We start from the raw sequence: 15,432 nt of genomic DNA, 5'->3' as shown, positions 1-15,432 counted from the left end.
ATATATATATGATCCATAATACACATTTATCCATAAAACACTTATTTGCTTATTATTTTCTAATATTCATCTAATTTCTGCTCTGTCTGCACCTACCTTGATTGTCAAGCTACTTTGCCACCAGGGAAATACAGTGGGAAACTAGTTATCATAAGTACATCTCAAAGTTCATCTTTACCTAGAAAAGACCAGACTTCATATCTCTGCTTTTTAAATTTGGCTCACCCCTGTCTCAGGTAGGGCCAAAAGGAATCACCTGTTCCAGACAAGCTTCTCTATACCATACCCCATCCTCTACTTCCTTGATCCTGATTTGTCTCCAAAAAATACACCATCAATTATAATCCTTTGCACACTTGATAGTAAACCTCCCCACTGTGTTGGGTAATAGATATTGTAATCTAGAAGCAGTATTGATGGGCTCCTTTTTTTTCAGAGATAAAGTTCTGTGTGGATGTACCTCTCACTGGGGTTGCCTTTTGCAAATTTCTGCTTGGCAAACTCCAGTATCTAAATCATGGTGGCTTCTATCACTGCTAAAGGTATGTCAGAATTGTGTTCTCTGCAGGAGACTGCATAAGACATATGTCCTCTATGCAGTCACATAATGCACAGGGATGCTCATAGGCGGTGCTACTGCTTGCTACCAAAGCTGAGAAGAAAGGGACAGAGTGAGTGTGTGTGTGTGTGTGTGTGTGTGAGTGTGAGTGTATTGTTTCATACAAAGATTTGTATCCAGTGCTGGGAAATCTTGCCTCATGAGATTTAGTAGGAGGGATATGCAATTCTATCATGGAAGCTGAAAATGTCAGATGCTAGCTTTCCTGGATTTTCTAGAAAATGACTAGGCTTAGCCAGTTGTATACATTTGCCTTGGGCCTTAACTTAAGATGAACAACAAAAAAAGCCAGAGAAACAGAAAATGGATAATGCAGAGACAGCAAAGTCCCACATCTGCTGAGGTATTGGGGTACTCTGTGTGTCAGGATTGTGGTTTTTCCCAGAAGAAGTGATCTAAGCAGAGACCATTGCAGTGGCCCCTACATGGCCAAGTGTATTCATGTGATTTAGAACTATTTTTCTGCCTTAGTGATCTTTCTTTATTCCAGTCCATCCCTCAAGTCTGCTTTTTCTACTCTTCCCCAGATAGTCTGTGAGCTGCAGTGTAGCCTCTAAGTGTTTTTTTGATTCACCCAGGACTGATTGTTTGCAACCAGAAAGTGCATCTGAAACAATCTGCAATATGCCTGATACTCAAGTGGACTTTTAAACCTATGGTTTGTATATGTATCTTCATTCATGTAATCTACAGAAAAACTCTGCAAGATAGCTGCTAAATCATCTGTTTCACAGACAGATACTGAAATTGGAGTAACTGAATTATTCAAGGCTGCATACAAGGAAAAGTCAAAATGAAGAATTAAATTAAGGTCTTCATTACAATGGATTTCAGTACCTGCCACTCATACTATTATGCTGATCACAAAAATGGTACTAACAGCCAGGTGGACTGATAGATGGATGGATGGATGGCTATATGGACAGGTGGATGAACGTGTGTACATGGGTAGATGAATGAGTATATGGAAGAGTGAACAGATAACCAGGTGGGTCAAATGTATGAGTGTATATGTGTATGGTTGCTTACAAAAATATATTTATAATGGAAAAGAAGCTGCATCTTTATGTTGATTTCACACATTGTCTGAGGGATATATGGAGGAGATTATGTAATTATAACTGATGCCTCCAGGTGGTATTTGAGGATGAATTTTTTATCATCTCCTTTTGGACTTAAAATACAGCAAATTAACTTTAAAGTATCCTTGAAATGAATCAATCAGCAAAAATAATGAAAATTTCCAACATTCTTCTTCCATCTCAAACTGGAAATGTAAATGTCTATGAAGAATTATCGCTCCTTAATTCATTAATCAGGTAAACAAAGGACTATACCACATCTGGCACTCAAAGCAGAGTGACTAGAGAGATAGGCACATATGCATTACCGATCTTCCGGAGACCAGGGTAGAGTGTCAAGGTCCTTACCTGACATTCTCATAGCGATGGATGTAGATGCGGTGGAACTGATGCTGCAGGTGCTCATCCTCCACGTTGGTCATGTCATTGATCATTTCCAGCACGACAAACCTGGGAAGCACAGACAGCACAAGCCGCTCCTAGGAGAAAGAAGAAGGACAGCATGTTAGGTTGAACTGGGAGACTGACGGGAGTTGAGAGTAGAGGTATAGAAGACCGAAGCCTCTTAGCCTGCTGGAAGAGTTGCTAGTTTTGTATCATTCCATGACCATGCAAGTCTCTGTTGAGTGCCAATGGGTGTGGCATCTACTGAAATGATGTTTACAGTCTAATAACAAAATAAGAGATACCACATGTCCCACACCCAGAGACATTGGTACACATTGATGAGATGTGAAGAGTCACACGGAAGAGCAGAAGTTCATCAAAGAATGAGATGGCTGATGGCGTGATTCAAATCAGGGGCAATGGATGACCTTTCCTTGGAATGATGGGAGACCTAGCATTTGTGTTGAGCCATTCCTTCTAGAAAATATAAATAGTTAATGCACATACTCTTCCACTTAATTGACTGAGGGTGTGAGTGAAGGGTGGCAAACCAAGAGAGGAGGTTGTAACAGACAAGAAATGACACATAGACTGAACTTACAGTACCAAATGCTTATATTTAATGCTAATGACAACTAGAAGAAGCTCAGTGGTACTAAGTGGAACAGTGATGGAAACCTACTTGCAAGTTAAAATGCTTCTCTGCCCCTTTGGGGCGATGAACTGTGTGTGGAACTAAGGAAAGAGGCAGAAGGTTCGGTAGTGGAAGCTCCCACGATGCTCGTGGTGGGAAGCTGTGCTAGATAAAAAGATTCACAGGACTGGCTGAGGGAAAGAGGGTCTCACTGAGATGAATGGATTTCAAGTCTGATGGGAAGAGCTGGCTTCAGGTATGAAACCAGGTCAATTCCGTAACTTATGAGGGACCCATTCTCTTTTGAAAATAAATTTTTCATTAAATGCATTCCTTGACGGCTTTACACATTTATACAATGCTCTGGTTATGCCCATCCAACTCTTCTTTGACCTCCCTTCCTCCCTATCACCTCCTATTCTTCCCTGCGTATCCTTTTCTCAAATTCCTGTCTTTTGTTTTGTTCTGTTTGTGTCCCACTAAGTTTATCCATGGCCTTGGGTTTGCAACTATCCATTGAGACCTAGTGGGCTCAGCCATGGGTACATACAGAAACAAAACATGACTTTTCCTTCTTTGGAATCTACCAGAAGCCAACAGCTCTGTGATTAACTGTTGACAGGCTCAGGACTGTGAAGATCCAGCGTAGGCTACCACAGAGGCACCAACTCTGTCAAAATGAGAAATGAAGATACATGCAGCTTGCAAACGGAAACCTGGCATCTGACGTCATAAAAGTCCATGCTAGTAGTGATTACTGTTATAGAGAAAAGAAAGCCCCTCTTAACTAACTAGAAATGCAAACTAAATCCTCAAACATCCATGTGTGGTGAAATCTAGACCAGTGTCTGGATTCTGATTCACAGACGGAGACAGATACATTCTAATCACTATTTTTAGTGCCGGTATATGACTCTTAAGTATTGTTGTTTATTACAAGAGTCTAAATGCAACTCTGTGCAAAGCACTCATCAAATGTAATAATTGCATAAACTGCACAGCCAGGATGCAATTCCTATCCTACCCCCTGCTGGGATTCTTACAGGATGGGGGGACGTCTTTTCCTTCTGAGTCTCAAGGAGGTATTACATGCTGTTCGCAACAAGAAGTCGAGATACAGCATTACACAAGCTATGTGATCTGTGCCTCAGATCCCTACTTTGTCCAGTGGTAATATCACCGTCTAATTTGTGGGGTCGCTGTGTGAATTAATAAAGTGGAATTTGCAAAGACCTAGCACTCTTTCCTTCTCTCTACTCTAATTAACCCTACCCCATATAAAAAGAGCTTTATTAATGAAGTGACCATAGAGTGCTATATAATGACACTTCTCCCTCTCTTGAAAGCTGTCCCATGGTGATTCTGAGAGGTGTACTCTTTTTTTTAAATGCCCCTACATCGTGCCTTTTCATGGTCTCTAATGCTATTTATGAACTTCTCAGGTGCTTACGGCCTTGTTCATACAATTGATGCTGACTAGGAAGAGATGCTTATCATGGCTTTAAGGAGGATTGGTGCTCAGGATGGTGGATGACATTTGATTATAACGCCATTTACCCACTTAACGCAACCTGGGTAAGAGTGGGCAATGGAAATAAAGCACACGGTTCACACACATGCATGAGTGAGCACACAAATGCCCTGTGGTCCATTTGCAAGGGTGCTTGTTACTTACCTCCTCACTAGTAGTTGCATTAGGGGTGAAGCTTAAGTGCTAAAGTGACAGGAAAGGCTTGCATGAGGGGAGAGTGGCACAGAGCATGCTGCTGCTGTATGTATAGAATAGTCCTGCTTTGCAAGATCTGAGAAGAGGAAGAGGAAATGTACTTCATCCTTCCAAGGAACTCTTAAGAGGCTATTCCAGGTCCATGTTCATAAGACTCTCTCATGAATTTTGTACTCTGACTACCTGGCCAAGTAGCTGGAAGCTTTGTGAAAGCCATGCATTTTTTGTCCCTCACAAACCAACTGAGTTGGATTCTAAGGGTAGCATCAGGTAGGCACAGTGTTTAAAGCTCTGAAGGTGTCTAGGATACTGAGGCTAGTTACATAATGCTAGCCTACTCTGTATCAAGCACTGGTAGACTCTAGACGACACCTTAAACAATATGTAGTTCATAATAGCTGACATTAGTACAAAAAACCCAAAAGGACGGCATTGGAAAACTGATCACCTAAGATGTCAATAGCAGAGTACTCAAAACAAATCAGGTGACCCCAAATAATATGCTTTTTACCAGTCCTACTTTCTACAAAGATATGGTCTAACCCCCTCCCATCCAGTATACAGACCTTGTTAAAAATATTAACTTATTAACTTACTTTATTTTATGTGTGAATGTTTGCATACACACACACACAGAAACACACACACACACACACACACACACACACCCCACATGTGTGTCTGGTGCCCATGGAGGCCAGAGGAGTGCATCGGGTCCCCTAAAAGTAGAGTTATAAGTCAGTTGTGTGCCATCACTACGTGGACCCTGGGAACCAATCCAGGCCCTCTCTAAGAGTAGCAAATATTCTTAATTACTGAGCTATCTCTTGGGCTCCACAAGACACTTTTAAAACTAACTCTTAGGAGTATAGAAATGGTTCAGCAGTGAAGTGCCCTGGTTGCTCTTTCAGAGGATTGGGGTTTGAATCCTAGCATCAACATGGTGGCTCATAGCCACCTATACCTCCAGTTCAGGACCTCCAATGTCCTGGCCTGGCCTCTTTGGGCACAAGGCACTTTTGCCAGGGACATAAATATAGAAAATCATTCTTGTACATATGAAAATCCCCTTAATTAGGGCAGCAGCTAGGTATTCCTTTGGCAGGGGCTGAATGTCACTATGAGGACCCAGGATTAAAAGCTCCATTGCACCAAGAAATATAGGGGTTATATTCAAGCAAGGTTTCTGAAAAATGAGTGAGATTTCAAATATTTTTTTACTAATTATGGTATTAATTTAATTATCCACTCAACAAATAATGACTGAGAGTATCCTATGTGCCATAATATAATTATAATTCCAGTCATAAGAGAATCAGGGGGAGAAGCTAGATCCTTTGGAGGAGATTTTATAGGTAGAGATTGAGGGGGTTCTTGAATGGCATGCTTCGGCAACACCCTTACCACCCCTCATTTATATGGTTCTAAGAGCATCTATGGTGGGTTAGACGCTGAGTAAATCAGGACCTTCCCACATAATGTCAAGTACAATTCACCATCACTGTATGAAAAGAATCATTAATTGTGGATTAACAAACAATAGAGGTAAAATAACTTCCTATGGTCACATGATGAAGACAGAGCAGTATTTGGTTTGTTAGACTTTTCACTCTTCCAGAGCTTTCTTTCACCTTCTCAGAGGTATAAGTTTCTGAAAAAATATTCTCTCAAAGCCTGGTTCTTCCAAGTAAAAATTTTAATTGTTCTGGTAATTGGAATACACAGTCTATTTAAACATAGAATGGACCTGCTGTCCTCTCCTCTGACCTGCTACACACATTGTCAGATCCAGAAAGATGAGAAAATGAGACAGCGTTGTGTCCCCTATGTTGAGCAGGTCACAGAACACTGACTGAGTATGTTCTGGTTAGCAGTGTGAAGGCCTGCTCTTCCACATATTTTAACACAAATCTCATTTGTTTTATGAAAGGGATTATCCATTCACTCTGACATAATGCCCTTCTGTGTTGTTCCTTCTCACAGCATTTATCACAGCACAAGGTGCTAATTTGTGTATATGACATTCAGTACACTGGACTAATTTGAAATCTTTTTTTTTAAACATAAGGTCCAAGCAAATGACCATGCATAATGACACTTCTGTAAGTGCACACAAGATGAATGGGCACGAAAAACTTGCATCTGAATATGAAACAGTGGAATAAATCAAACAATTAGGATAACCCCAAACAATGGCCTAGAGGACATTTTTCTCACCAGAGAGAAGGCTATGATTTTTACTCAATTTTCAAGTCTTAGGATGATTGTTAGAAGCAGACTTGGAATCCTCTTCCTGTTTTGATGGAGCCAAGCTATAGCTGCATCCAGGAGGATGATATGAGGTGTCCTCTTCCTGAAAACTAATGAGGGGTGGGGGTAGGGTGTGTCTGAATTCTGCCTTTGGATTATAGCATGCAATGAGTGAAAAGCCTTAGGGAGCAACAGCATCCTACAGGAGCATCCTTGGTGGTCCACACAGCTCTAGAAATGTGTGAACAGATCTGTTTATTCATAAGCAATGCTTTATGGACACGTAGATAGTGAAAACAGTCATTTCAAGTGTTTATGGATTCATCTAGTAAACAACTCTAGCTAATTGAATAAATGAAAAATAATGTTCCTGGCTCACTTTTTTTTATTTTTTATTTTTTGATTAATTACCTCAAGTTTGTTTTCTCATGCAGGCCTTTCCGTGGGTCCATACTGAGATGCACACCCACTTCTCACTCCCCTCTTTGCATTGCTTTATTTATTTCATTTTCCCCTTAGCACTTGCTAGTACTTAATTTTGTATCGATTTCATTTACTTATATTTAAGAATGCCTAAGGTCAAGAAAACAAAGGATGATAAATGATAGGAAAATGTGGGGAAGGATTATACCTACTACTGGTGGGAATTCAACCACTATAACAATAAGTCTGGGGATTTCTCAAAAACTATACACAAATCTGCTCTATGACCTAGCCAACCAGTGTCAGGAGATCTAGATCCAATAGAATCTATATCTTACTACAGAGGTACTGACTTGCCCATATTCACTGCAGATCTAATTACAATAGCCGGGAGGAACTGGAAACAGCCCAGATGTTCATCAATGAATGGAAAGATAATGAAAATGTGATACATATGTACAGTGCAATTCTATTCAGCTGTGATGTCAAATGGTACCATTGAATCTGTAGGTAAATGGATGGAATGGAAAGAAATAGAGTGAAGGAAAGAAATAGAACCAGGGAGACACAGGCTGTGGCTTCTCTTTCTCTCATATGTGGATCTTAACTTAGAATATTTAGGTTTGTATAGTTAGCTTGGAGCACTTGTACAACTCAGAAGATTAGAAAAGGGACGTGGGGAGTGAGAGAAGGGAATACCTTTTATCCATCTGTGGTGGTTTGAATATGCTTGGGCTAGCAAGTTGCACTGTTAGGAGGCCTTGTTGGAGTAGACGTGGCCTTATTGGAGGAAGCGTGTCACTGTAGAGAACCTCTTTTTAACCATATGGGAGCCAGTTTTCTCCTAGAGGCCTTCAGATGACAATGTAGAACTCTCAGCTCTTTCCGAACCATGCCTGCCTGGATGCTGCCATGCTCATGCATTGATGATAATGGACAACTCAGATGATAATGGACCTGAAAGGCAGCTCCAATTAAGTGTTGTCCTTATAAGAGTTTCCCTTGTTCATGGTGTCTGTTCACAGCAGTAAAACCCTGAGGAAGACTCTATCTATCTATCTATCTATCTATCTATCTATCTATCTATCTACGACCCAAGCAAGCACTGTTCCCTCCCAGTCCCCCCCTCATGGAGACCCTTCTCTCATCCCCCCTCCCTTTCTCCTCCAAGGAAAGGAAATATCTTAAGGGAGGTAGGAGAGTAGAAACATGTGACATAAAGGTGTAAAGAGGAACGATGTGTGGATGTGGGGATAAGCTGGAAAGGTGGGCACACGAGGGTAGAGGGGTGGGATAACAAGCTCTACGGACATTTGAGAAAGCCATAAGCCATATGGAAACCTATTATTTTGTCAGATTCCAAAATATATACATGTCTACAAATAGTTTACATGGAGTTATCCTACACATGGAATATCACTCCTCCCAGAAGCCATTAATGGATACATCAAAAGTCCAGTTTCTGAGGTACCTCTCTTCAAATCATTAGTCCTGTGAGGGGCAGAGGTGCTCCCCAACTACAGTTATTTACCTCTAAAAGGAAATATCTGTTTGGGCTGATTGGAATTGAGTTTGATGTTGGTCTTTATTCTGCTTCTTCTATTTAGCAACAACAGTTCCAATACTTAGAAATGTACCTCATGCATATTAGGGATGCAGTTCTTACCTATTACATGATACCTTAAATGAAGAACTTTAATGGACGCTTGCATTTCTGATCCCCTTTTATATAAGTGGTAGTTGTGAAGTGAGAGTATTTATTGGAAAAGCATTACTATTTAATGATGTTTAAAATTTAAACTAAACTATAACCAATTGATGTGTGTTAATATACAATTCAAATAGATTGATAGAACATTTCATTGATGCTATGATCTTACCTACTTTAGACTAAGCAATCACAGTATTGATCTATTTTCTCCAGAAATGTTCATGGCAGTTTCTTCCTTAAGGGCAAAGTGAGATGGCATAAACACAGAATTTATACATTCTCCCTTATTAACACCTAATCTTTGTGTGAAGTCTAATAGATCATAAAGTAGATGTTAAAATTATAACTCATAATTTCTTTAATAAGTTTTGGTGCCCCAAACTAGGATGGCTAATCAGAATTCAGTGGGGCATAAGAAAGAATCTAATATGATCTTACTTAGTCTGGTGGGAGAAGTAGACATTAATGAAGTGATTACAGAAATAGTTATACAACTTCATCCATCACTAGTGCAATTAAGGAGATATACTTGATACTCTGAGAGTCCATAATGATGCATGAGAGTGCGATTAACATAGATGAGTGGTTAATTAGTTGAAGTTAAGATATGTGCCTGAAAATGTGTTCCTGTGTGTGCTGGTGGGTATGAAATGTCATCCTAAGGGGAGATAAAAACATGTGCAAGGGCTGATCGAGAAAGGAGGATAGCATGTTTGAGATGCCAAAAGAAGGACCATGGATAGAGCCCAGCAAAGTGGAGTAAGTGAAGTGAAGAACCAGGGCTGATTAGATAGTAATCCCAGAGTAACAAGAAACAGTTGGATTTTTTGTTTGTTTGTTTGTTTAAGGATCAGAGATAGGGTTTAAGTTGGTTTCCATGTACCTGTATATCATTTCATCTAAGAATGGAAAACAGTATTGCAATGAAATGGTTATTCTGGAGAGAGGCAGGCAAGAAGGAAACGAAATGATCAATGCAGCAGCCCAGACAAGAGAGTAGTTTAGGCTAAGTTCTACAGCAGTAGGGTGGAGAAACAGGAGCACCTGAAAAGGCTGTCTGGGAGACTTGTATGCGTAGGAGGCAAGCGGGTGCCAGAGACCATTATATTTCTAGATTTGTCAAGGATGTCTCCAATCAAATAGGCTTTCCAGATGTGGAAGGCATTGAGTAGAGTGGGGGTTGAAAATGACTGCTATGATACCTGGCTTACTATCTTAGCATTTGTCAGTGACAGGTGTCACTAATGATCTCCCACAGTGTCTGCAGCTCAGCCATGTAAACCTGTGCAGTAGAATTTCTGGTTGGATGGAATTAACAGTAAAAATTAGGCTTATTTGCCACCATTGTTAAACAAATCAACATCCTTTTCATGACCTTTCACCTGCTTGTTTACTTTGATGCTGTCCTGAGAGAGAGGGTTTCCATGACCTTTTATGCACAGGTAGGTGTGACACACCAGAAGGAGCCCCAGTGCTCACCACAATGGGGGTGGGCAGAACAGTTACCTTGCCTGGAGAACAAAACCTCAGTGTTGATGAGCATGGGCCAGAGGACAGACATATCAGCAGGAAGAAATGATTTGAATGTAGATACACGACTTGATCCAAACAGGAGAGAAGAGAGACTATCTATGGCCACTTGGAGTTGAAAGATGGTTCAACAATAATGAGTGGGAACTGAGGAAGGTCATTGTTTAGTTTTATTTGTGTACTTGACAGGCTTCTTTGATGGCTCTAGGCTATGAATCTATGGAAAAGCTAGCCCACAGCCTACTGACCTGATTCTGGATTAATAAGGTTCCTATTTCTCATTATTTCATTTCTCATATCTGACTGTTGTACTATTCCAGAGCCCATATAACCATGTTGACCCCTGTTTTAGATTCCATTTCCTTCTTCTGCACCTCTCCTTCTCTCACACTCCTTGCTAATAGCACAATGAGAGCTTGTCACTTTCTTAAGAAAATCCATAATCAGTCCCTTCTTTGCTCTTTTGAGTGTGTGCATGCATGTGTGCATGCATGCATATGCTCAAATATGTCTGGATGAAAACATGTGTATGGGTATGTGGAGATTAAAGCATAACTTAGGTATTGGTCCTCAGATACCTTCTACTATCTCTGTGAGACTGGATCTCTCTCTCATTGGTCTGGAACTTCATCACATAGTTCTGTGTATCTGGAACACAAGCTTCTACGTATCTTCTCATCTTTAGTTCCCACCTACCCATGCTTGGGGTTTCAGCTACTTGGCACTGTGCTTGGCTTTTTAGATTGATTCAGAAGATCCAAACTCAGAGCTTCCTGCTTTCTAGAAGGACTAAGCAAGTTTACTGCTTTCAAGGGAAGTGCTCCATTGTCTAAGCAAGCTCACCGTCACCTAATCACAATCTTGAGTATAGGTACGGCAAGGCTGTGCTAGCCTCCAGAGTCCTGTCTGTCCTTCAGGGTAGTTCTCGGAAGTCATTTAATTCCTCTTACTTCAGGGAATTTAGGTACCTTTGCCCTGCAGTATAGATAGTCTCTTGCATCTTCCATTTGCAATGATCATTATATGAGCTAGGCTATCTGTTTCACTACCACAACTCCACATGCTTTGAAGATGGTGATAGTGTCTGTGTTGTTCACTTTGGCATCCTCAGCAACATCCTCAATGCTTGAAAGTAGCAGGTACTAAGTAAATAAATAGTTTCTGAATAAACTCCCAAGTGGTATCTTTGTAAGGATTCTAGGAGGAAGGGGCTCCTGAATGCACCCTTGGTGTAGAATGATCACAAAATGTTTGCTAAATAGTCTTTAAGTTATAACGCTCATTGGTTCCTCACTTGACATCATGCCATCAATGCTTTCATAGGGTATCTTGGATATAACATCTTCATAGAAAATTCTCCAGCACCCAGACTTGCCAGGCTCTAGCCATTTGTGCTACTGGCAACTTTCCCGGGTCTTCCCTCTGTAAAGCATTTTCTGCAAGACGATGGGAGTTTGCCTGGAGTCTGCGTATAAAAGCCCATTTTCAGCACTTTTGTTTCTCTCAGATTTGTTCACTGCTTGGGAAACATCATTCAGATCCCTGAAAACACAAACTGAAAGAAAATAGGAGAGTTTACCCTTTATTACAATTCTCAGCTCCTGCTGAGACCCAATATATACTTTTCTAGCTTTAGAAATTTTAAGTAAAAGGAGCTTTCCTGGAGCCAGACTGTGGCCCTGGATGGAGTCTATGCTCACATTCTGCATCTATTTTCCTCCCTGGGTTTTTCCATTTCCATTAAAAGAAACCCTGGTTGGATTAAAAAAAATCTATGAAGCAGCTGCCTTCTTAATTCCCTGCTCAGTTTCACATTACCTTCTCCACTCATGTCACCAAAATGGTTTCACGCCCATCAGTTGCTACAGTGCCTCTGAGGAGAAGTCAAAGGTGGAATGGTGAGGAATTGGAGATCTTTATTTCATGCAAATGTTCATAGCATGAAAGGAGAGGGAGAAAGACAGTACAGTGGTGCAGGCAGCACCTCTGAGTTCACATGCAACTGCAGAGAGCCCAAGTGGCTTTGGAAAGCCTTCACCTCTCTCTGGCTCTCATAACCCCAGAGACTCCTTGTCCCTGGGACTCCTCTATGCTCTACTGCAGACAAAGAATTACAAACTACAGCCAACCTCCAAGCACCAAGAGAAATTTGTTCTTCGGTTTTCAGGCAATGTGGAAGACACACCATGCAAAATGCCCTTTGTTTCACATTCACTGACTGTAGAAACTTCCCATCCGTTAGAGTTGCTAGTTTCATCTCATTGGCAAAGATACCGAGGATCAAAGGGTTTAAATCAGGCAATGCAAGTCACGGATTTGGATCTAGATGTGGTGGTTCATGCCTATAATTCTCGCACTTGGGAAGCTAAATCAATGAGTTCAAGGCTAGTTGAGGCAACAGAGATAATACGTAAACAAAAACAAACCAACAAACAAAAAAAACCAAAATAGTAACAAAGGGTCATTTGGGAAGTGTACAGCAAAGATATAAATGGATGTTCTTTTACTAGCTAAAACTTAGATCATAATTCTGCTTATTTAATCACTTATTTACAAAGTCAGAAAGTAGGTGGCTGTTTTGGTCTGAATGAAAATGGCCCCTGCAGACTTACAGGGAGTGGTATTATAGGAGGTATGGCCTTGTTGGAAGAAGTGTGTCATTTGGGAGCGGAATCTTAAGGTTTGAGAAGCTCAAGTCAGGCCAGTGGCTCAAGGTCTATTCCTGTAGCCTACAGATCGAGATGTAGAACTCTCAGCTTCTCTGCAGTACCATATGTGTATGCATACCCACCCCCCCATGATGATAATGGATTAATCCTCTGAACTATAAGCCAGCCCCAATTAAATGTTTCTCTTTATAAGAATTGCTGTGGTCCTGGTGTCTCTTCACATCAATAAAACAAAAACAAAAAAACAAAAAACAAAACCTTAACTAAGACAGTGGCCAAGTCCTAGACATGGAGATTATCAGAAAGTAAAACAGATCCACATGTAGAACTAAAAGATCATTGATGGACCACGGAAGAGGCTAGGGGAAGTTATTGGCTTTCTTATAAGATTGGTCAATATGAAAGAGTAGAGGGGTTTGGGCCACTGTGTTAAATGGACAAGCCACACTTTTGGTAACCAAGAAGGTCTACAGAGATCTGAGTGTTCAGTCTCAGGAATATACCTGTGGTCAGAATTTGTCTAAAGTTTTAATCCATGAAGATACACGGGTGAATCATGTGATTATTTGGAAATATTTCCTCAACATAATCTTTTTATTAATTATTTGGGAATTTAGTGTACCTTGTCCACACTTCCTTCTCATTCCTCTCTGGTCTACCCTTGCACCTTGTGCTATCCATCCAAAACAGGTCCAGCTGGGTTGCCTGTATACTCACTGCTGCATGGCCAAACTCCCAGTGGCCAGCTCCTTAAAGGAACTTAGTAAGCCCTGCCCCCAAAGCCATCAACTGTGAAGAGTTACACTCCAGCACCATCCCTACTACAATTCTCTTTAACAGTTTCCTCTCTAGACTGTTTCTCTCCCTCTCTCTCTTTCCCTCTCTCTGTTTGTCTCTCTCTCTCTCTCTCTGTCTGTCTCTGTCTCTCTCTCATCTCTGTCTCTCTCTGTGTCTCTGTCTCATCTCTGTCTCTCTCTGTGTCTCTATCTCTGTCTGTCTCTGTCTCTGTCTCTGTCTCTGTCTCTCTCTCTCTCTCTGTGGTGTGTGTGTGCTTGGTAAGAGGTTGTCACAGAAGCCTTCAATGTCTATTATTCTGTTATGAGTCTGCAGTCATCTATACTACTGAAAAAAGAAAAACAAACAACCACCACCACCAACAACAACAGGAGCACCACCACCAAAAACCAAACCAAACCAAGCCAAACAAAATCTTTCTTGCCCACAGCAGTACCTATCATTGACTTCCACGTGGTTTCTGGTGTCAGGACTTAATGCATCATGGAATGTGGACATCAATATGGTCCTCAGTGGCAACAAGAATCATGGATGTTAATATGGTTGCCAGTAGCAGAACAGGCTACTGTCAGAGAACATGTTTAAAATCTTAAGACTGATCTAGGATATCTCTGCAGAAGGACCACTACCATATGAAACTCCTAGATTCCTTCTGTACTCAGGAAACTTTCTGCTTTCTGCTTCTCTGAAACCTGTTCTAATAGCTGAACTCACTGTCATTGCACACAGTGTAGTAGAGCTTTTTCCAGTTGACCTCTATGTGGCCAGTGATCTAGTCTGACTAGCCCATTATCTTTAGCCCCTCTCATGTGGCAACTAAGAAGATAACTACAGGACAAATTGTCTCTAGCTGGTAGGAAGCTCTCTAAATGTCTATCATTTGAGTTATTTTTGCAACTCAAGGCTGACCAGGAGACCACCGAGCTTTTTCCATTGACCCAACCACCAGTTTTATCTATTAGTGCACTCACCGAGTTTGATTAAATAGTAACTAAAACATATTAAGTAGGAAAAGACAGATGATACTTGAAAAAAATGGAGAAGCAGGTCACTTGGGGTATATACATATTACAGTGGAAGCAAATGCATGCTTGTGGATGGGAGATAGCCTGGAGGCTATCAGTAAGTGCTAAGCTCTGAAGGGCGGGAGTGAAGCAGGTTATTGTTCACATGAGGGGGCCTAGCTAGCCTATTATAGGACCTAAAGTTTGGGTATGAATGATTTCTCCCTGCCAAGATATAGCTGGGCATAGCATCTATTTCACAGAGCCTGTGTAGTGTTCAAAGGGTCTATATTTGTGATACAACCAGTGTCTACCATTTTGTAGCCTCAAGCTAAATATTTGCTTCATGCTTTATTTCAAGCATCACCTTAGAGCTGCAGTGACACACTGGTGTTAAAGCTGTTATACATTTGGAGGACAGACAGAATCTGGAAATACAGGGTAATGAGCAGATGTATTATGTGGAGAGACAATTATGCTACCCAGTGGAAACCCTTCAGTGGCCCTTTTAGTAAGAACAAGAATGAGAATGGGAATGGGAATGGGAATGGGAATGGGAATGGGAATGGGAATGGGAATGGGAATGGGAATGGGAATGGGAA

The 15,432-nt window shown here is 41.0% G+C and overlaps 1 protein-coding gene across 3 annotated transcripts in view; it reads right to left on the bottom strand.

Moving 5' to 3' along the window:
- Window positions 1-15,432, bottom strand: part of Adcy8 (adenylate cyclase 8) — a 223,030-nt gene that overhangs the window by 127,861 nt on the left and 79,737 nt on the right. For all 3 annotated transcript variants that reach the window (XM_028773247.1, XM_028773248.1, XM_028773249.1), the window contains exon 3: window positions 2,050-2,180. In XM_028773247.1, coding sequence (XP_028629080.1) covers window positions 2,050-2,180 — 131 coding nt within the window. The remainder of the gene's footprint in view (window positions 1-2,049; window positions 2,181-15,432) is intronic.

This window comes from Grammomys surdaster, unplaced genomic scaffold (genome assembly GCF_004785775.1).
Source record: "Grammomys surdaster isolate TR1022 unplaced genomic scaffold, NIH_TR_1.0 224, whole genome shotgun sequence".
In the NCBI taxonomy this organism is placed as follows: Eukaryota; Metazoa; Chordata; class Mammalia; order Rodentia; family Muridae; genus Grammomys; species Grammomys surdaster.
The sequence above is the reverse complement of the archived record's forward strand: the minus strand, read 5'-3'. Positions and strand labels throughout refer to the sequence as shown.